Source organism: Uloborus diversus, chromosome 2, assembly GCF_026930045.1.
Source record: "Uloborus diversus isolate 005 chromosome 2, Udiv.v.3.1, whole genome shotgun sequence".
NCBI classification, from domain to species: Eukaryota; Metazoa; Arthropoda; class Arachnida; order Araneae; family Uloboridae; genus Uloborus; species Uloborus diversus.
This window is the reverse complement of record NC_072732.1, coordinates 97617114-97638910: the sequence shown is the minus strand read 5'-3', so window position 1 is coordinate 97638910 and position 21797 is coordinate 97617114. Positions and strand designations below refer to the sequence as shown.

General features: G+C 33.6%; 1 protein-coding gene across 1 annotated transcript in view; it reads right to left on the bottom strand.

Moving 5' to 3' along the window:
* Positions 1–558: 558 nt before the first annotated feature.
* LOC129235291 (CD9 antigen-like) overlaps positions 559–21797 on the bottom strand; it is a 126763-nt gene continuing 105524 nt past the window's right edge. The window contains exons 3-7 of the mRNA XM_054869016.1: positions 10861–10935; positions 9877–9975; positions 7382–7591; positions 5226–5309; positions 559–3757 (exon numbers count right to left, since the gene is read on the bottom strand). Coding sequence (XP_054724991.1) covers positions 3704–3757; positions 5226–5309; positions 7382–7591; positions 9877–9975; positions 10861–10935 — 522 coding nt within the window. The 3' untranslated portion in view covers positions 559–3703. The remainder of the gene's footprint in view (positions 3758–5225; positions 5310–7381; positions 7592–9876; positions 9976–10860; positions 10936–21797) is intronic.

The following is a 21797-nucleotide window of genomic DNA, read 5'->3' as shown; positions in this document are numbered from 1 at the left end:
CATCAAGTGCTTATTATATTCATTATTGAGTTCATATTATCAAAACCAGAAAACTGAAAACCCATAATTTTTCCCTGTATTAGAAATACATTTAAAATATTTAAGGGGCCATCAATTTTATACAACCCCTTACTTTTATGACCTCGCGACAGTCTTACACATATGCGTCGAGGGCAAGTTACATAAAAAGTGTTCGTAGTTTTTATTTGTCTTTTGTACATTAGCCGACTTAAAATTTCGTCATAACACAAATTGTATGAATTTCATGTTTACATAGAGCATTAAAACTTTTTTTTCCGTTTGTAGGCGTGGTGGGGGGCTTGACACCACAAACTCCCGCTCCTGGTGTCACCTATGCTAGGTACGCTACTGCAGGAATATACCTTGTTAATAGTAGCAGGTAGAAATTATTAAATTTGATAAACAAAATTTAAGTGTCAGGCGTGATTTGTACTGTGTTTTCGATAAAACGAATAAGTTCAACATACAAAGTTCCTTAATAATCCAGTGTCATATATGTTTCATAAAGATAAAGAAAGAACAAAAATATATCTGAAATACAATTAATTTTATTTACAAATTCTTAAATAAACATATATACAGTATTTCATGTCATTTTACAAGACGGGTGAGATAAAGCAGTATAAAAGACTTAAAAATGCAATAATGCTCCAAATTCCGTAAGACCGAACGTAATTTTCACGTAACGTATTCAATTTTTGCTTTGTATGCAAATTCTCTTCTTAGAGATCTTCATTAAGTGATTCTAAAGTTCTTTTTTCCTTTTAAAAAACACAAAAGGAAGTGAAGAAACTTGAAAATAGCAGTGAAAGTTTCATCCAATGGTACTACACCAAAATTATTAAAACTTTAACATGTTCATCGGTCATATGGTAGCTCCAACTGTTAATACGTTTAAAAAATTAAAAATTGACACAAAAATGTAGCAAAATGTTTGAGTCTCAAATGCCTTTTTTAAAAAATAAGGATTTAAAAAAATAATAATAATAAAATCATGTGGTTTGAATTCTAACAAAATATTTGAACTGTACAATTCGTTGAGAAATATGATGTTGCTTACCAATATATCTTTCATATGGTTAAATTTAATTTCTTTTTCAGTAAAAAAAAAGTTAAAAATTAGTTGTAACAAAGTGAAAATAATTTCTTTGTAGATTAATAACATTAAGATTAATTTAAAATAATACAATTTTAACTAAATGATATATTTTAAAATGTCATATTGATTATTAGAAAGTAATGCAGTTAGAACTTTTACGTCTCATGTACGATTTTTGATATTAAAATATAACTAGATACTACCCTTTTACTAGGGCGCGTCAAAAGTTTTCCAATATTTTGACATATGTTAATTTTCGCAACATACAGTTAACATGTGCACGCATGTGCATGAAGTGCGGGTAACTGATTAAAAGAAAGCCAACATTTATGTTTGTGCGTATCACGCAATATTATTGAGTTCTTATACGAGATATGGGAACTGGACGTGTTAAAAGTGATCAGCTGTGCAAAATTAATTATAATAAGTTTTGCTTTATAAGTTTCAGTGAGCCTATAATGCAGTCAAGGCGATGCGAAACTCGTGCCGTGATAATGGTAAAGGTTCAGTGAACCACAGCACTGCAGCAAAAAAAAAAAAAAAAAAAAAAAAAAAACTATGGCATTAATATTAATAAAATTATAATATATGAATATTAATAAAATGGTGATGAGGGCCCGACAAAGCTTGTGTGACTAAAAAAATACCTTGGCGAACAATTCGTTTAATATTGCGCAGAGGCAGAGGTGAATCTGGTTGGGACTTGGAGATCTAGCCTTAGCAAGTTGATCCTCCTGTTCATTTTCAAAAATGTCATTGATGGAGTTCAAATAATATGTTTCTAAAGTTAATAACGAATAAATAAAGTACGTGATTTATTACAAAACTTGGGACTCACCCTAGTAATTATAAGTCTCTAATTTCTGAGTATTGATCACATTTTTTTTTTTTTTTTGCTGTTGTATAATGTATAACATTTTTAGCTGTTAGCTCATTCTTACGCTTATTGCTCGATTTTGTTTTCATTTATATTCACTAAGTCTAACTATATTCACTAAGAATAATAACAAAACGGTTTAGAAGAAATAAATCTTTTTTAAATAAAGAATTGTAATCACGATAAATTTCGTTTGCAACGAGCTCGGAAGTTTAAATGAATTGCTTATCCTCACTTCTCTCTTTGGATCTTATTTACACTTCAATTTTAAAACCATATCAATGAGCCATAAAAAGTGATTGGTCCACTTTGTACAGTCCTGAGAAAAATATGAAACCCTCCTCTCTGATAAGTTGTGACTTCTGACAAGCTGACGATTTCATTTGTTGAAATAGGGTTCAAGAAAGACGGGTTTTTGTAGCCGATAGCTATTTATAGGTGTTGTGCCAATCTAAGAATTTCTCCTCTTTCCACCCAAACGTAAATAAGCTCGTCAAAGGTCAAGCATCTTTTCACCAGAGCCACACTATGCCCATCATTTGCATTACAAAAATAAATCGACATTCATTAAAAATGTCTTCTTTTAAAATATTGAAATAAATTTTGACAAGGGTTCATATTCACATTCAAATGAACGATACCTTCAAAATTTCTACTGGAACACCCTATTTTTGACAATAAAAATATTTTCTGAGTTCTTAAGCAATTTACCACTTTTCGCTACATTCTCATCGTTGGAGTAGCGGATATTGTTAACTTTAAGAATTGTCTTCTGTTCCAATTTTTTAAAGCTAGATTTAAGATGACTTTCAAATAATGATATTTAATAAAATATTTTTCTATTTAAGATATTTTCATCTATTCATTATTTTTAACTTGCTAAATTGAGTTTCATGATGCAAGGAAAAATCGAAGTGTTTTAAAGCGCTAAGACACGTATTATTTTGTAGTCATAGTATAAAACAACTCCATAAAATGTTTTAGTTTCGTTAATATTTTTGCTTTTTACTTAAGAAGTAGAGTTTTATAGCAGTGGTATGCGGTAGCAAAATGTATTTTTAAGCATAAAAAAAATATTGAATATTTTTAATAGAAAATTTTGATATTAATTTGAAAGTTTCTCCAAGTTAATTTTTCCTTGTAATATTGCTTTATATCATTTTTTAAGTATCCATTCATTAATTTAAAACAAATGTTAAATTGACATTTTCAATCAAGAAAAACTTACTTTCATTATTGGGTTGGTAGTATAAAAAGACAAAAATTCTCGTAGTTATGATGGTTTAGATATTATAAACAATGATGTCAAAACATCTTTTAACATAATGAGGGAGATTTGTTTCTGTAGAATCGTAAATCAAACGCTGAACCAAAATACGAAATAATTGGAATGCAAGGTTAAACTTTTTTCCTGATGACAAATCTGAGGCAATAAAAGGTGGTTGTTATTCGAAGTTTAAAAGTTGATGTCTCATTTTATTATGAAAATGGCCCCTTAACAAAGTTTCTGCAGTTGCTATTTATACATTTTGTCATTTCAAATCAATTGACATAATTCAGATGTCTCTGGTTAATATTATGGTGTGTTTTGGGCTTTTTTTTCCCAGGACTGTGCAGTGAGTATTGATGCATAGAGCAGATCTATTTTCTTGCCGAAAACAAGTATTTACAAAAAAACAAATTTTCAGGCATCAGTAATGTGCTTGTCATTCACTACGGATGGCACAACACAAAGCCATAGAGAATACCAGGCCAAGCATCTGTTGGGGAAAAAAAAAGAAATTTCTGTAGCAAATATTTTTGTAATTGAAATAAAAACAAAACAAGGACAAATAATCTGCAAACATTGGTACACTATTGACTAATTATATCAACAAAAAATTTTCTTTAGGGGTTGTCCATAAATGATGTCATACTTTTTTTCAACATATTTGACTCCCTTGTCACACGTCACGCTATTTTTCATCTGTCCTCAAACGATGTCACGCTTTGAGGGGGAGGGGGGTTCTTGAAATTATAACAGTTTAACAAGAAGGGGAGATAATAAGAAGCAGGACAATGGTAGGGGTGACAAGAAGTGTGACGTCACACACTTTTTATAAGAATATATTTTTGAAAAATAGTGTGACATGTGACAAGGGAAAGATAAAATTTGTCTAAAATATTGAAAAAAAAATTGACATCATCTATGGATAGCTCCTAAACATATTTTTATAGAAAATATGCGCCATGTCACACTTCTTGTTAATCCCCCTCCTCTTCTCACATACTGTCAAAATTTCAAAGCCCCCTCCCCTCCCCATCAAAACATGACGATAAATATGGACGATCCCTCAAAACGTTGCACTTAAGATGTGAACACTTGCTTATGAGATGGAATCGTCTTCTAATGGAAACATTCATTACTCTACTGTATACTGGAACATAAATTATTATTATTATTATTCTTTTCCGTGAGAGAAGGAAACTCATGCAACAAATTTAAATTAACACTGGTATATTTGTGGGAGTTTTTTTTTTGGGGGGGGGGGGGGGGGGATAGCATCAAATCTCTTTATAAACAAAATGAGAGTAGTGTTTATGCTTTAGCACAGCATATTAAAATGCGTTTATTAAGAATAAAATATATTTAAAAAACAAAAAGGCACGTCTATTTTCAGGTTATTTTTTAAAATATAGATTATTAAAAAAAGAATAAAATTTTTTATCTCATAATGTTTCTTCTCAATTTCCAAAAAATCTCAACCAAAGATGTTTACTATTCACTTTCAACCAAGTGCAACTGCTCCAAAGTCAATGTTGCTACGTCTACGAGTTAACATTTTCGAAACGAATTCGATACAGGCGTTTGCAGTAGGAAGCATAAAGGGGCATTTTTCTTTCCAAGGAGAAATTTTTAACTTTTTTCTCCAAGAAAAAAAGTGATAGAAGTGTAAATGCTCAAAAATAGTTTGGGGGAAAAAAAAAGCATTAGTAAATAATTATCTAATAAGCTATTGGTAAATAACTGGCTATTTTTTCTTCAGAAATTAAATTCGACACTAAGCCTCGGCTAGTTTGAAAATTTTTTGTCCATATCACTCCCCTTCCCCTCTCTGAAATGGACTTAACAAAGTTATTAAACTTAACATCTTAAACGGTAATTAAAATATATATTTTTTTATTAGTGGAAAACTTACACTTACAAAGAAAAGTAAATAATAACGAAATTTAAAATGCTACAATTACCTGAATAACTCCAATGCCGATTCCTATGCCTATCATAATCACCATATTTTCTTCAAAGTAGCGTTGTAAACGAGGTATACAGCCCTAGAAAACCATAATAGTGTTTAAAAACTTATATTCCGAAAAGCATAAAAAAAGAATACAATATGCTGAATAAAAGTGCTGTACTTAGTTTCGATTAGTACCCAAATGAAATGGTCCACAAAAAAGTTTTAACCCATTTGTTTAAACGGACATTATTAAGGACGTTTTACCAAATTCGAGTTTGTGATTAAAAACAGTTTTTTGCGAATCACTGCTCCTATATCATGGTTGGTACCGGCAGAATGGCGCAATGGTTAAGCCGTTAGGCGTTGGCCTCGTATACCCAAAGGTACGGGTTCAAACCCGGCACCAATCTGAATCTTTTCAAGGTAGATGCAAAAAATCGTCATCGGTCCATGTCGTACGATTATGCGGCACGCAAAAGATCCCTTGAGCATTTGTTTGGACTAGACTACTTCTCACAAAATTAATTTACCAGGGAAGTTTCGTATCGAAGAGAGTCCTGGTGCCTCCGCCGGTTAGGGAAACTGGACGTTACAATTCTGTAGTAATGGTTATCCACTGATAGAGGAACTACATGAAAGAACGTCACCAGCTTGGGGGATTAAGCTCTGCAAATGGTGAGAAACCAGTACGCAGGCCGTTAATAAAATATCTATCTATATATCTATCTATATATATATCTCACCCTTGTCTTTAATTCTATGCTAACTATTCTCAATAACTCGAAGTTAACTTATTTTAACTCGAAGTTGAAATTAGTTTTTTTGAAATATCAGTACAGTTAGTTTTGAACATAAACAGTAGGGGAAAGTGGGGTAAAACCGGGACCCTAAGGTTTGCAGGCTCCCAGAAATGACAGTTTTTAGCAATAAAGAACAAAATTTTGTAAAAGTATGCACTACTTATCTATTAATACAACCACAGTTTCAAAACCATAAGTGTTTTTTTTTCTAATTTTTTTGCAAAAAAAAGACATTTGGTTTTGCCCCACTAGTGGGGTAAAACCGGGTAGATATGTTATTGCTATAGGAAAATAAACTTTTTTAAAAGTTTCCACAAAATTCTAGTTTTATTTATTGACACCATTTGTTAACTATTGTCCTAACATACTAGAATAAGTATAAAATACGCATATTGATGAGTTGACAGTAAATTTAATTGTCTTTACCTTTAATTTTTTGCAGTAATATAAGGCCTTTTGGCACCAGTCGCAAAGTAAAATAGTTATCTTCCTCTTCGGCCCCAGAACAACTTTCATGGGACGCAACGACGACATTGGATTCAATAGATCCATCCCTCACCACCCATGGAGTTGGAATAAAGCTCATTGCAGTAAATGCAGGCAGTACTTTCCTTCTCTTCACTAGACTCATCCCTCATTTGCTCTTTCGGTTTTTCTTTTCTTGGACGCTTATTTTCTGTTTGTTCCTTTTGGCATCTTTATAATGTTGCCTTTTCTTTGATTCGTTTATTTTTCTTTCAGGTTTTTTTCTTTTCTTCGTCCATCTTTGATCTTCTTTCCATCATTTTCCTTTTTCTTTTCTTCTAATGTTGCCTGAAGATGAAGCTTGTATGGGGAGCCCGTCAAAATGACAGTTTTTCCTTTTCTCTTGTCCTCTTTTGGCTGCATCTTGCTCTCAGTGTATGGGAGTAGTACCCGGTTTTGCCTCGCGCATACAGCTTTCACAAAAAATGTCGTCATATGACTATACAGAACGCTACAAACAATTACTTAGAATGATAATGAAGGTAATCAAATGTTGTACAAAGATAGCTACATGCCTTTACTGTTGCAGAAACAGGATTGTAGTATAATCGGTCTAGTTTTTTAAAATTTAAGCAAAAAACAGAATTCACTCAAACAGAATTTTATACACAGGAACGAAAGAAACGAGTCTTGTGCGTTCTAATTTAATGGCCACTGCTTTTTCATCAACGTGGAAGCTTATTCATCCTGTCTTGTCCAAGTGATTGCAGCGCGTACAGGGTTTAGAAGGGGTACCCGGTTTGCTCCCGACTTCTCGGTTTTACTCCACTTTCCCCTACTTATGTTTTTGTCACTGTAAAATCGGAAAAAAATTCAGAATTGGAGCTCAATTTTAACTTACTTCGTTGTATATTCCATCAAAGATCTGGCCCGCAAACTTGACTTTTCTGTGAATCTCACAAACATCTGGGTTTTTACTTTTACAACAGGTGGCTGGCAGCGTGTAGAATCCTAATGATTTAGAGATGCCCACTTCGACGGCACTTTTGTCCTTACTGTTGAGTCTCGAATGAGCCCAGTCACTCGGCTGCATTGCACCACAACAGTGAAGCTGAAACATTAACGCAATTTTGTGTATATTACTTAATTGAAACAAAAATGTCCCAAAGTAGAGCATTAACGCAATTTTGAGTATGTTAGATCTATTTAAAAGTGTCGCAAAGTAAAGCATTAACGCAATTTTTATCACGTTAGAACTTAAAGGAAATGCCATAAACCAGAACATTAACGCAGTTTTGAGCATGTTAGATCTTGACAGATACACTATATGACCAAAAGTATTGGGACACTTTCAAAAATTCATTTTTACGGATTTCTCAAGAAATAAAAGACCAATTGCTCTAATTTTTTTCACATAAAATGTATACTCTAGCTACCATTTTACAACAAAAGTTAAGTCTACTATTCATTTAGGGGACGAACAACAAATCGAGGACACAAAAAAAGTTTATCATTTTTCATTGTAAATAGCTGGCAATAAGCTATAAAGTTCAGAAATAAGTTAAAAACCTATCTAAAACTTATTTTATATTTTCATGAAAGTATCTTTTATATACACGGAGATATAAGCATTTTTTTTTTTCAAAAATGCTTTTTTTTTAAAAAGGTTTTCGGCTTATATCACACAGAGTTTTCCTTCAAACGTTACTAAACTTTCAGAACATTTGACAGCATTTTAAAGAAATACAATAATAAAGTTTGAAGTTAAAATATTGAAAATTTAATGAAATATGAACGTTTAAAGTAATTAATTTTGCACTGCGCATGCGCGAAAGATAGCAATTTATAACCTTCATAATCGGAAGCCCTTATATATCCTACATCTCATAAAAAATTTTCACCTCGATGTCTTTAAAATCTAAAATGTTATCAGCGATCTAATGAGCCGAATTATAGTAATTCTTGGCTAGACGACGAATCGTGAGGGAAAAATCGCAAAAAATCCGTTCTTATTATGAATAACTCTGCAGCGATAGCAGGAAAGTGTTGCCAGTTTGCGAAACGGACCCCTTACCATTCGTCGCCTATCCAAGAATTATAGAAATTCCGCTCATTAGATCGGTGATAATTTTTTTAAATTTTAAAGATATTGAGGTGGAATTTTTTTAATGAATTGTAGGATATATCTGAGCTTTGGATTATAAACGTTATAAATTGCCCATCTTTCGCGCATGTGCAGTAAAAAAATAATTGCTTTAAACGTTCATATTTCATTAAATTTTCAATAATTTAACTTCAAATTTTATTATTATGTTTCTCTAATATGCTGCCAAATATTCTGAAAGTTCAGTAACGTTTGACGAAAAATTCTGCGTGATATAAATCAAAAACCTTTTTTAAAAAAATGCACTTTTGAAAGGTATGTTTATATCTCCGTAGATATCAGAGATACTTTGACGAAAATATAAAGATAAATTTTGATAGATTTTTAATTTCCTTCTGAAATTTATAGTTTATTCCCAGCTGTTTACAATGAAAAATGATCAAAAACCTTTTTTTGTTTCCCCGATTTGTTGCTGGTCCCCTAAATGAATAGCAGACTTAATTGTTATTGAAAAATGACAGCTAGAGTATACTTTTTATGTGAAGAAAATTACAGAGCAATTGGTCTTTTATTTCTAGAGAAATCCGTAAAAATATGAATTTTCGCCCCAATACTTTTGGTCATATAGTGTATGTCGCAAAATACAGCACTAAGGCAATTTTCAGCATGTTAGATAGTTACGTAAATGTCATAAAGTAGATCATTAACGCAATTTTGAGCATCTTAGATCTTTACGAAAATGTCACATAGAACATTAACGCAATTTTGAGCATGTTAGATCTTGGTAGAAAGGTCTTAAAGTAGAAAATTAACGCAATTTTGAACATGTTAGAGATCACGGAAATGTCGTAAAGTAGATGTAGAGCAATAACGTAATTTTGAGCATGTTAGATCTTGGCAGAAATTTCGCAATTTTTATTAACGCAATTTTGAGCATAAGATTGTAAAAATTAAAATCCTATAAATCTATAAAAGAGTAATAAATGCTTAACTGCAACAATATGAGAAGATTCACCATGATCAGCAATTAATAAACCTTAATCGTGAGATATGTGGAAAGTGGAAGATTTCCCCGTGTCGTTGGTGTGTAAGACAGTGGCACTAACCACTAGACCGCATACGCATGACACAAGAATACATTTTACTTGTCCTGTTAGAGTAAATCATCGTACAGAACGTATTGAACATAGTGCAAAACTTATTCTGCCACTATGACAGTCCCCCCCCCCCTGTCTTCTTGGCTATAGTGACATTTTTCGCAAATAACAAATTCAAATATGACTGAAACTTACATCATGCTGCACGGCATCAATGGTGTTTTCAACGGATTTTGAGGCACCATATTCATCTTTTACCATTTTCGTAACCTGAATTTCAATAATCTTGTTCACCTAAAATGAAAAATCAATTTCATTAGACCTTCGAATGAGCAATACTACATTATAAATATAATTTCTAATCCAAGAGCAAACATTCAAACTGTACTTTCTCACAATTGTTTAAAAAATGAGTTAGTGATTTTTTCTACTATTCTTGTTCCTAATGTTAAACATTTGCATTAATAATTATTCTTTAAAATGTAATACTTATTCAATTCTGTTTTTCTTTCTTCCTATTTTGTAGGCATTTAGTAACATCAAAAATGTGTACAATAATATTGAAGAACATATTCTCGAATAGACTCTTCTGCGAGAATATTCTCAATAATCTTACTCTCCAAAACATTACTACCGAGAATTTCACATCTTTATACCTAGTACAGTAAACTCTCGATAACTCGAATATTTCATTATATTAATGTTTTCATTGGGTCCCAAACTCTTGATAAGGCTGTGGGAACTTACTATAACTCAAACTACCAATAACTCGAAGATTTTAGCGGCCCCTTAGGGCTTTGAGCTATCGATAGGTGACTGTACATGAATAAGAGTTTAAAAATAATAGTAAAATTATAAATAATATCCTCACCCATTGAGAAAGTTTTTAAAAAAGTAGTGAGGCAAAAAACGTCCTTTGGAAAATGCAGTTCTTGATTATCTTAAAAACTAACTTCAGCTGAACGATTTATAGAATCTAAGTTGTTGATCAGTAACAAAAGTGTTTCAATAGTAAAATAAAACTTATAAAAGTATAAGAAGAATTAAAGAACTAATAGATTTTTTACTTCTAAATGCAATCTTTTGCCCAAAAACTTAAAAAATAAATAGTTAAAAAAAATAATTGTTTAAGCTCTTTTGAAATCGTCAAAACACTAAAATGAGATAACATATTAATACCTCGTCTTTGTACATCCAAGCCCAAACGCCTCCAGTTATTTCTGCTGCAAATATCACCAATAAAAATATAAAGAACTGAAATAAATAAATAAAATATTACTTTATGGAAAATAGGTTCACAATGAAATATATATATTTTTTAAAAAATTGAACTACACTGGTTATTATAAATTAAGGAAAAATCACAAAAATGACGATTACTCATAAAGTTACATGTAGAATTTTATGAAACTTACCCACAATATGAAACACATAGTAAGATATAAAACAACATAAAAGAAATTGTCAGATAATTATGGCACTATAGAAATTAACATATCCTTTAAATAAAAAAACCGAAAGTGTCAGTTTGCTACAGAAAAAGTACCTCAAATATGGAATATGTTCCCCTCTAGAAGCAATACAGCACATACAGCGATGTGTGATTATGTCAATTATGCGGTCTATCAGTTCCACAGGAAGCGGGAGTCATAGATCTTGCAAAGCAGTATCAAGTGCGGCAAGGGTTTGAGGGAGCGGGTTGAGTGCAGCTAGACGTCTCCCTAAGGCATCCCAAACGTGCTTGAGAGGATTCAAGTCCGGCAGTCGAGCTGGCCACTCCATGCGGAGAATTTTAGCTTGTTGTAGATAATCATGTACGATGCGAGCTCTGTATGGTCTTACAATATCGTCCTGTAACAGGAAAACATCACCTATTGCTCCGGCATATGGGCGCACATAAGCATCAAGGATGTCATCTCTATAAACCTGAAAACCTGAGCATTCACGGTTCCCCTTGGAAAGACATGGAGGTCTGTGCGCCCTCCTAAAGAGATGCCACCCCAAATACAGACACTGCCTCTTTCGTATCCATCTCTTTCGCAGATGTTGGACGGATGATAACGGGTTCCAGGTTATCTCCATATGAAATAACTTCTACTATCACTTCCCAAACAAAATCTAGGCTCATCAGTAAAGAGAAAGTTTCCCCATTGATCAGGCGTCCAGTGGACATGTTGTCGTGCCCACTGTAAACGGTCCCTTCTATGGCGAGGTGTGAGTGGCACACAAATGGCTAGTCGCCTCACATACAGCCCACCTTTGTGAAGCCTTCTACGTACAGTTGACATTGACACCTATTTTTCGGTGGCTACAGCAAGGGAGGATCTGAAATGAGTCGGAGTAGCGGCTCTATTCCTGCATGCACATAACCTCAAAAATCGGTCATCGGCGCTCGTAGTAACCATTGGTCATCCTTGGCTGATTCTCCTGGATACCGAATTTGTCGTTTGAAATTGGCTCCGAAGTCAATGAACCACAAAAAGGACTCACATTTAGTCATCTGGCTACTTCTGTTTGACTTTGCCCAGCCTCTAGTCCCCAATGGCTCTGCATCGTAGTTCTACAGGCAAATGATGCTTGAAAGTCGTTGTGACAAAATGGCTATCTCGGATTTCTTATGGCAGTATAACAGCGAAGTTTATAGACTTGCTCTCAAACATTTACTTTTTATGCTCCTCAAAGATGACGCACTCCGATTTCAGCGCCACTAATTTACGTTTTGCACTTCTATTGAGCAATTCTTAATAACATATTCAAATTTTACACGGTTTGGCTTATTTTTGAGAGAGTTATCATTATTTTTGGGTTTTCTCCTTATTTTATGATAACCAGTGTAGTACATGCACATACAGAGTGGTCCGGAAGTAAGCACTCCCTCCCCTCCTCCTTTATTTTCAACAATATTTTAGTAACAGTTGTATGTTTATAATTATATTTAAAAACAAAACATGGAAACAACATTACAAATGAACAGGAATACCTTTGTAATACATATCAATTTTCCACCTGAATAACACAAAAACTGCAAACTGAGATCTATATTGATGTAAACTAATTAGAGAAATTAGTAATATTTTTCAAACTGGATGACATGTAGAAATAAAAAAAAAAAGAAAGAAAAGAAAAACCTACTATAAGAATATATGGATCTTTTATTAGATAGATTTCAAAATTAATTACAAAAAGTAATTGAACAAATTATATTTGAAAGACGAAATATATTCAAAGATTATAAAAAAAATAACAGCGACCTGAAATATGTTCTATGACCTTGCGGTTCATATTTAAAGGGGGAAAAATATTTAACTCTTTAACTCAATAATTTATCGGTGGAGGGAGGGACAAAATAACCAGTAGAATAACAGTGGAAAAGTATTTCTTTAACGATAGACAACTGATAGTGGAAAATTCTTTCTAATATGACGGATGTCACAATCATTATATGTACTTTTTATCATAACTGTATTTTCCTAAACATAATCATCACGCTTGTTTGACTTTTCTTTGTTTAATTATAAAACATTCGTATCGAATGCAAAAACGTAAACACATTAGTATGAGAAGAAATATTCGTGGTTTTGAATTCAAAAGAAAAAAAGGTTGCCAAGTACATCAATGCCAAAAATATCGAGGTTTCAATGAAAAAATTTTTTAATGTTTTAAACGATTTTTCGTGTCGAATTTCATCGATGTTTTCGAATCAAAAAGATCGGCATCGAAAATTAAAAATATTTCTCTTGTGTATCTGTTAAGAAAAAAAATAACAGGCAGAACAGAAATAGTTTCTACATTTTCTAAAAGATGGCAGCACTACAAAAAACTTCGGTCAATCTCTCTCTGTTCCAAGTTTCCCCCCAATTTTTTTACATTTTCTCAATTTTTTACTTTATTTTTCTCTTGTCTTCAATAATGACTTACATTTAAGCAAATACAGTAAACTCCCGATTATCCGCGGAATAGGGTGGCACCGTAACCGCGGATAAATAAATTCACGAATAACCTGCAAATTAAGTAAATACGATGCTAGTGTATGCAAGTAATGCTTTAAAAGATCAATAGCAGTCGCATACATTTAAACTGGATCTAAAACGATAACAGTGTATTGTATGTAAAAGTTAGAAAAGGATCGATGATATTTGCTAACGGATTACACACATACTCGAGCAAATCGTGCAAGGAGATCAACTGCAATAGATCAATTTAGCTTACACCAAGCACACAAAAAAGAGGAGAGGAATTTTTTTGAAGACAGGTCCGGTCAGTCGTTTACGCACGTAAGTAGTGCAGATCAAAGACTCACTGAGCAGAGTCTGTCTAAAAATCAGTAGCAAAGGTGTGAAGCAAAAATAGTGTCGATTCAAAAATCGGGTTTCAACTATTCAGGTTTCGGTATATGTGTCAAAACAATCTGCATTCAGTTAATCATCACCGTTTTTTTTTTTTTTAAGTGTGAAAGACTGCGAATAATCCGACCAGAGGATAATCGGGAGTTTACTGTAGCGGTAATTAAGATTTCACTTGCTTATTTCAACTATGTATTCTGTTTTTATTTATTTACTGTACATAAATGTTCAATAGTGATTTCGCATGCAAAACCCCTACTTTTTTCAACTCTAGCTCAGATCGGATTTCACAAAAGGTTGTTTTGAAGTAAAAGAATGAAAGAACTTTCAGTATAAACAAAGTACTCAGCGAAACAATTTTAACGTCACACTAAAGTTTAATTTTATATGTTTTTTGTTATATCAGTAGACGCGCGAAAGAAAATATGTTGGCAAAAGTAAAATTAACACTGTGGACAGCGGCGAACATAGGGAGGCGCAAGAGGAATCTAAAATATAACATTATGCTAAAATTCAGGAAAAAAAATTCTTATGGGGGATGCACTTTTTAATCGTGCGGACGGGGGGAGCACCGAAGTCTATGTACACTACTGACTGTAGAAAGTTGTTGAGAGTCGTAGAGAGACAACAATAGACCGAGAGGGGCAGTCCCTATGCGAGCGTTTCTTAATTTCTGAGATAAATTGAACGCTTTTTGATGTGTACTTTCTACATGAAATTCCTGCTTTTTACTTTGATAGTACAAATTATACATTCTGAAATGACTTACTGGCAATCAAAACAAAAATTACCCGGGAAACACTCGAAGTGCCACAGTGTTTCTTTCAGGCATCTCTCCGGGAGGCAGTGCACCCCAGCCCCCCTGAAGAGGCCAACGTCCCCCTTCCCCGGAGAAAAATTTCGAATGTATTTGTTTTACTATGTAAAAATTTTTTTTTTTTTTTTTTTTAAAGGAAATTATAGAAAATTCAGAATTCTATCATCCGGGGGGATATCGGCCTATGTGGCCTCCATTTTGTCACTGTTGATGGAAAGTCCCTAGCTGGCAGCTGGCAAAAAACTGCTAAAAGCACATTTTTTTCCCTGAATAAATACGGGAAAATAATTAACGAAAAAGATATGTTCCCCCTTTTTTATTACTTTCTTTCGTTTTCCGTTAGTTATTATTGCTGTTGTGATTCTCAACTCCAGAGCTCAAATACGCTACCTTGCGGTGATTAACGATACTAAAGAAAAAGGTAAAACATTCCACGTGTTTTCTTTGGGGTAAATTACAGGTTTCATGCCCTTTGTGGTGTAATGTAATTTCAGAAGAATAGAAAAGAAAGCTTCCCACAATGAAATTCTTGATGAAAAATTACTGTCATTTACTAAGCGTCAAAGCAAGTTATAAGTTACGGCATTTGTTTGTTTTACCTTTTTATCCGCCATTAGACAGCGCCCCCTATAGTTTATTGGAGTTGCAAATAGGGATGGGGTGGTTGGCTTGGAACTATGTTATCTATTATCTATCTGGTTGTTAACTCACACAACACATTGGTAAGGTTCGTATCGAAACCTTAACATCATGTACTCTGTGGGCACTTGTGGTACATCTCGTTGGAAATCAAACGCTTCCTGGCTTAGGATCATTGCATGGAGGGGATAGTGGTCTGTGAGTGACCTTTGGCGGGCTGTAATGGAAATGACTATAAGGCCTATGTTCGTTTCTCTTTTTTATGACAAATAACATGGTGTCATCAACGTTTTCTTTTCGAAAGAAATTTCTAAATATTCATAATCTCCCCCCCCCCCTTTTTTTATGTCATCCCACAGTTTTCAGACCGACAAAACATTTAACCAATTAGGAAATGTTTGAAAATCTACGCAGATTTTCTCTGAGAGAGAGAGAATAGATTTATTTCATAATCATTCCAGAGCTTAAAGCCCTCTAATGTGTGAACTTATTTAAGTGTCCCCACAGTTTTTACTTCCTTTAGCGATCATCTTTGCCATTAGAGTCAGAAAGAAGTTATTTTGAGGGAGGTTTTTTTTTTTTTCTTTAATTTAAAATTTAATTTGCAATGATCACTCGTGATAATATTGTACTGTTTGATTTAAAAAATTGTGTAAAAGAATGAACTCCACTGTTTTATTTGCAAGGGTATCTAGAAATCATTCTCCAAATTTTCTCAGCTTGACAGCTTTATCAAAACTAATTTCAATGAAGTTGTTTAAAAAATTTAAAAAAACTTCCATTCATAATATGCTTTTTTTAAATAAAAATCTCTATCTACTTAAATATAAATAGTCTGTACATATGCCTCTGTTTACGATGCAACCGAAATCCTAAATTGAAACTAATTTGGGGTCTCATTATATCACCCTCATAACATTTTCTTAAATTTTAAGTAAAAGAAATAACTCTTTGAAAGTTTCTCATGCGTGCTTAGAGGACAATTAATAACTTATGTTCACATTCAATAGAACTCAATTTTCGAACAATTAAAAATATTTCAATTTTTAAAAACCCAAAGTTTTTTTTTAACTTTTATTTTTTATTTAATTAGTTATTAGTTGCTTCACATATTACAAAACTGTCTTTTGCATACGAGGCAATGAGAAGCAAAGGGATGTAAATGGACATTTTCAAGCTTTTAGTAAAACGCGTTTAAAGAAAGAACCTAAGTAGGTTTTCATTGAAATTGTTTTCTAAATCATGTTGTATAGCAGCAAGCAACTAACTACCTATGCTACTAGTACCATCTCTTGCCCCAAGATAGAGGAGAGGAGAGGTTCACCAACCATGAGTACTGGCGCTAATTTGGCCCCTTTTGACGTTTAAGGCATATGCATAAAAACGATTTATTTTTTTTAACTGCATATTACTGCGTTCTTCACAAGATTTTTCTTCATTTTTTCTTTACGTAAGTTTAAAAAAAAGAGCGAATATTTTTCGTTTTTCGTGCATATTTTTTAGTGTTTAGTGAAAATTTTAAGCCTTTATAGTGCATATATATGCATGCATTTTTTCATGTAGTGCACATAATCCGGGCTCTAATCATTTTTCTTGTCTTTTTTTCCTGTGAAACTTAGTGAGAGTTATTGTTCACCACTATTTTCAAGTTTTTTTTTATTGCATGTTATTGTCGGTCAAATGTAAGACAATTTAATGAAACAAAATTCGACTTCAGAAGGAGCCAGTGGCGCAGTGGGGGGGGGGGGGGTGAAAACACCCCTCAGATGCATTGGTTTTAACATAAATACAAATTCCAATATAGTAGTTTATGCATATCAATGGGCTATTTTGATCAAAAAACCACCCCCTCCTTCTTTAGGTACTTCTGGCTGCGCTTGTGGCAAGGAGCAATTCAAGTAATATTTGTTTCTGTAAATGTGTTAGATTAAAAAAAAAATTTTATTGCACGATATTCATGCTTCGTTGAGTGTTTTATAAAATTTAAAGTCTCTTATGCATTTGCAGTGTGATGGAGAACCGTCAATATGAAACGATAATATTTTTTTTGCTTAAAGTGATTTTGTGTAAGTTTTAATGGTTAAAAAATGTTTTCATAACTTTTTTTTTTTTTTTTTGTATTTTTCAATAAAATTTTCTGTTTTTCATTGAACCAGGAGAGTTTTTTAAAACTCATGTTGTCCCGCCCGTGGCCGCATACAAGGTTTATTTCATTGGGGGCGGCAAGCCAAACATGAAGGTAACTTTATAAATTGATCTTATAAAACTATTCACAGTTGGTAATTTCGAATTTATTTCTTAAGAGGGGGGGGGGGGGTGCGTGTCCCACTACTTAAATATGTCCTTGACCCCTCCGAACTCTTGAAGTGCCCTGCCTCCTTGAATGCGCCCTTGCCCCCCCCCCTCCCCTAAACTTTCAAAGTGCCCCCCGGAGCAAAAGGTAAAAGGTCTGAAAGAAACACTGGTGCCACATGAAAAAAAAGCTTGAAATAGATAGCAATCTAAAGGGCACATTGAGACATTTTTTAGCCCACAACTTATTTGCCCTTGTGCCCCCGTTATCTAGAAATAAAGTCTTAAAGCTTGCCGAAATTTTAAGAAAATCACCAAATTTAAAGACTTAGAGAGAAATTGAAGGTATCACGTGATTTCCTGTGGTAGGACATCCATCTGCAAAGAGGGTAAAACATGTTTTTCATTACTTACGAAAACTCGTTAGAATTTGATGACTTTTTTCAAAACTAGAAAATCACTCGTCAAGGTATGACGGGAGAAAATTAAAAATTCATTTGAAAGAAGCAACTGCCTGTTTGAGGATAGTTTGATCGTTGAAATTTTTGGTCACCTAACTTTGGACAATTTAGGCAACTTTCTGGCAAAATCAACAAAGGCGAAGTACATAAACTCTTTTTGGGCCAAAAAATTGGCAACAGTTGATAAAAAATATCAACAATCTCAACTATTTTCTCGTAAAAATATATACAAAATTCAATAACAGTCTCAATCGTAAAAGTAATTCATTTTAAAAACGACTTCATTGCTGGTGACGTCAGAACGTTACTCAATCACTGATTTTGGCTATCATATATATAAGGATTTCGGCAGACTTTAAAACCTCATATTAGATAACGGAGGCACAAGAGCAAATTATTTATCCGTCCAGAAACATTTTTCACTATGTTCTTCTTTCAACAACTACAGTAAAAAAATACATATATCAGTATTACACTATTTCATGGTTTCCTCATTATGCGCTCTCACTTTTTAGGGGAAAGGAGTGGGGGTGAAGTTTTGGAAGGGGGTGAATAAATACGATATCATGCATTTTTGATAACGATATGTTAATGAAAAATATCGTGACAAAAGGGGGGGGGGAGCATGTAACGTGAAGTGTGACATTTTGAGACAAGGGGGGAGGGGGGAGCAAAATGGTGGGAAAAAGTGTGACAACATTTATGGACCGCCCCTTAGTACTTATTCAGAGACTCTCTTCGAAAAAAAGATTTTTTTTCTTTTGATTACAGATGATAAATTAATCACAAAAGAAAAAAAAGTCAAACTTTAAACCAACTGAAGAAAAATAGTGATAGAAAAAGCAAGTTATTTCGCTAGTGATATTTCGTTCAAAAAAAAAAGAAATCCGGCCTAGTGAACAAATTAGTCTTGTTTGCACACTTCTTACTTCCCTCCAAAATTCTCTTCACAACGATAATAACCACATTGGTCTACGTCAACACTAGAATCCTTAGTGAATTGAAAGAGTGAGGAATCAGGGAAAAAAAAAAAAAAAGAGGCTCCATTGACTCAACACTTACAGCAAACATTTTTCGTCGTGTTCTTGAGTGAACCAAGCGAAGTGTACTTACCGAGTGGCTGCGAAGACAGAGACCCATAAAAGGAAGCTATCTACTTGTCCTCATCTGAGATGAGGTTGCTGATGGCAGAGGGATGAATATTTGGCAGCCAGAAATCCGAAAAGGAATGAAACGAACTCCTTCTCAAAATTGGTAATTGGTTAAGGTATTATATTACGCATTGTTGCCTAGTTAAAAAACGTAGTAGTTGTCTAGTAAGGTGCTTTTATTTATTTACTAGTGGTACCCGCACGGCTTTGCCCGTAGTTGAAAAATTAAAAGGTCATTCGATTCGCCTGTATATTTACAAATAATGGAAGACGAATGGCTATGTTCATTTGCTCTCCCATTCCACCTCGTGATAATTTCGTAATTTACTCGTCCATCTTATGATAATTTTGCTTCGGAAAACGTACTTGAAATTGAAATAGAAAAAGAACAAAATCGAATTTTCTAAAAATCGCTTCGAGGTGCACACCCCCACGCTACAAACTAACTTTGTGCCAAAATTTCATGAAAATCGGCAGAACGGTCTAGGCGCTATGCGCGTCACAGAGATCCAGACATCCTCCAGACAGAGAGACTTGGAGCTTTATTGTTAGTAAAGATTTTTTACAACATCGAAACATAGTAGCAACCAGGGGAGGATACAGGTTACTATTTTAGGGGTGAGGGGTCGTGCCGAAAAAGGGGTTTGGGGAACGAAAAATTATTAAAACTGCTGTGGTGTCAATAAGAACACCAAATCGCCCAGGAATAAGGTACCTAGGAAGGCATAAACGTGATTAATGAATTTCATAAGCAATGACAGGAAGTAATGTTTCAAACGTTTATTCCTAAAGATAATTAATGCATTGAAAAGATTAGTACAATCGTCTACATTTTATTCACAAAGTATTTGAACACAATGTGGATGAATAACAATGTCGACATTTTAGGAGGAGTCCTGATCCCTATGATCCTCCTCTTGTATCCGCCTCTGATGGTAACTAAAAGCTGTGTTTTGTATTGAATAAAAATAATGCAGTAGACATTCATCAATCTGGACTAATAGGGGACCGGGTCGTCCGAATCAGTGAAAGTACAGATTGAACGAAATCTCTACATAGTATAAAATGAAGTGTCCAAAAAGCGTCTGTTTGTTTGAACTCGCAAAACTCGAGAACTACCCGGCCGATTTCGCTGAAATTTTCACAATTTGTTCCTTTAAGTCCTGAGAAGATTTGCAGACCAGTTCGAAAAAAAAATCGATGAATAATTCTTTTTTTATTCCAATTTAGGCCCAATTTTCACATAAATTCCCGAATATGGGGGTAAAAAATTACTCGCAATTAGTAATATTACATATCGTTGGAAAGGGTAGAATTTTCCGCGTTCTACGCAATTTGTTCCAACGCTCTAACTTAATTGCGGCGGGAGTTATTTACGTTTTTAGCTCGAATTTGTTTAGGCTTAGCTGAAATTTAGGCAATACTTTCTTCATTAAATCCATCAATAAAAAGTGAAGGAACTGTCCTACAGTTTTCGTTTTGACACCATTGAAAAGAGCTACCTTTTTTACTTCAGATCTAACTCGACCTATGGTCGGAAGTTTAATTCTGCATCTCCATTAGAAAAAAAGTTACAAGCGAATTAAATGAAGTTCAAAAATCTGTTCTCTATTCAAGTTTTTAACCATTTTATTTTGCGTTTCCCCGGTAACGCTTTTTGAATCCATTGTTTCTATCTTTCTCATTTTCAACTCTGAAACTTATTTTATTTTGTGTTTCCATAGTTACGCTTTTTAAATCCATCTTTCTCATTTTATTTTAATTTCTTAAAAGTATTTTAATATCAGTCGTCATTGTTTGTTGTTTAAATCTTTCATGATGATTTTTTTTTCTTTTATTTATGCCTGATTGTTGAATATGCGTCACTTGATACAATTTTTGTTTTCAAAATAGACCGGGCAAAGCCGGGCAACGCAGCTAGTAACTTATAAATTGAGTCAAGGTGCATGAACAACATGCAAAAACAAAATGTGCATACCGTATACAGTAAAAATTTCACTTTGAATTCAAGAGAATGAAATATAAAACTGCATTAAGAGAAATAGATTGAATTAAAATGATGCAGTAGATCTTCATCAATCTGGACTAATAGGGGACCGGGTCGTCCGAATCAGTGAAAGTACAGATTGAACGAAATAACTTATAAATTGAGTCAAGGTGCATGAACAAACTACCGTACACAGTAAAAATTTCACTTTGAATTCAAGAGAATGAAATATAAAACTGCATTAAGAGAAATAGATTTAATAAAAATAATGCAGTAGAGCTTCATTAATCTGGACTAATAGGGGACCGGGTCGTCCAAATCAGTCAAAGTACAGATTAAACGAAATCTTTATTTACTAATAATAAAGCTGAAAGTCTGTCCGGAGGATGTCTGGATATCTGTGACGCGCATAGCATCTAGGCCGTT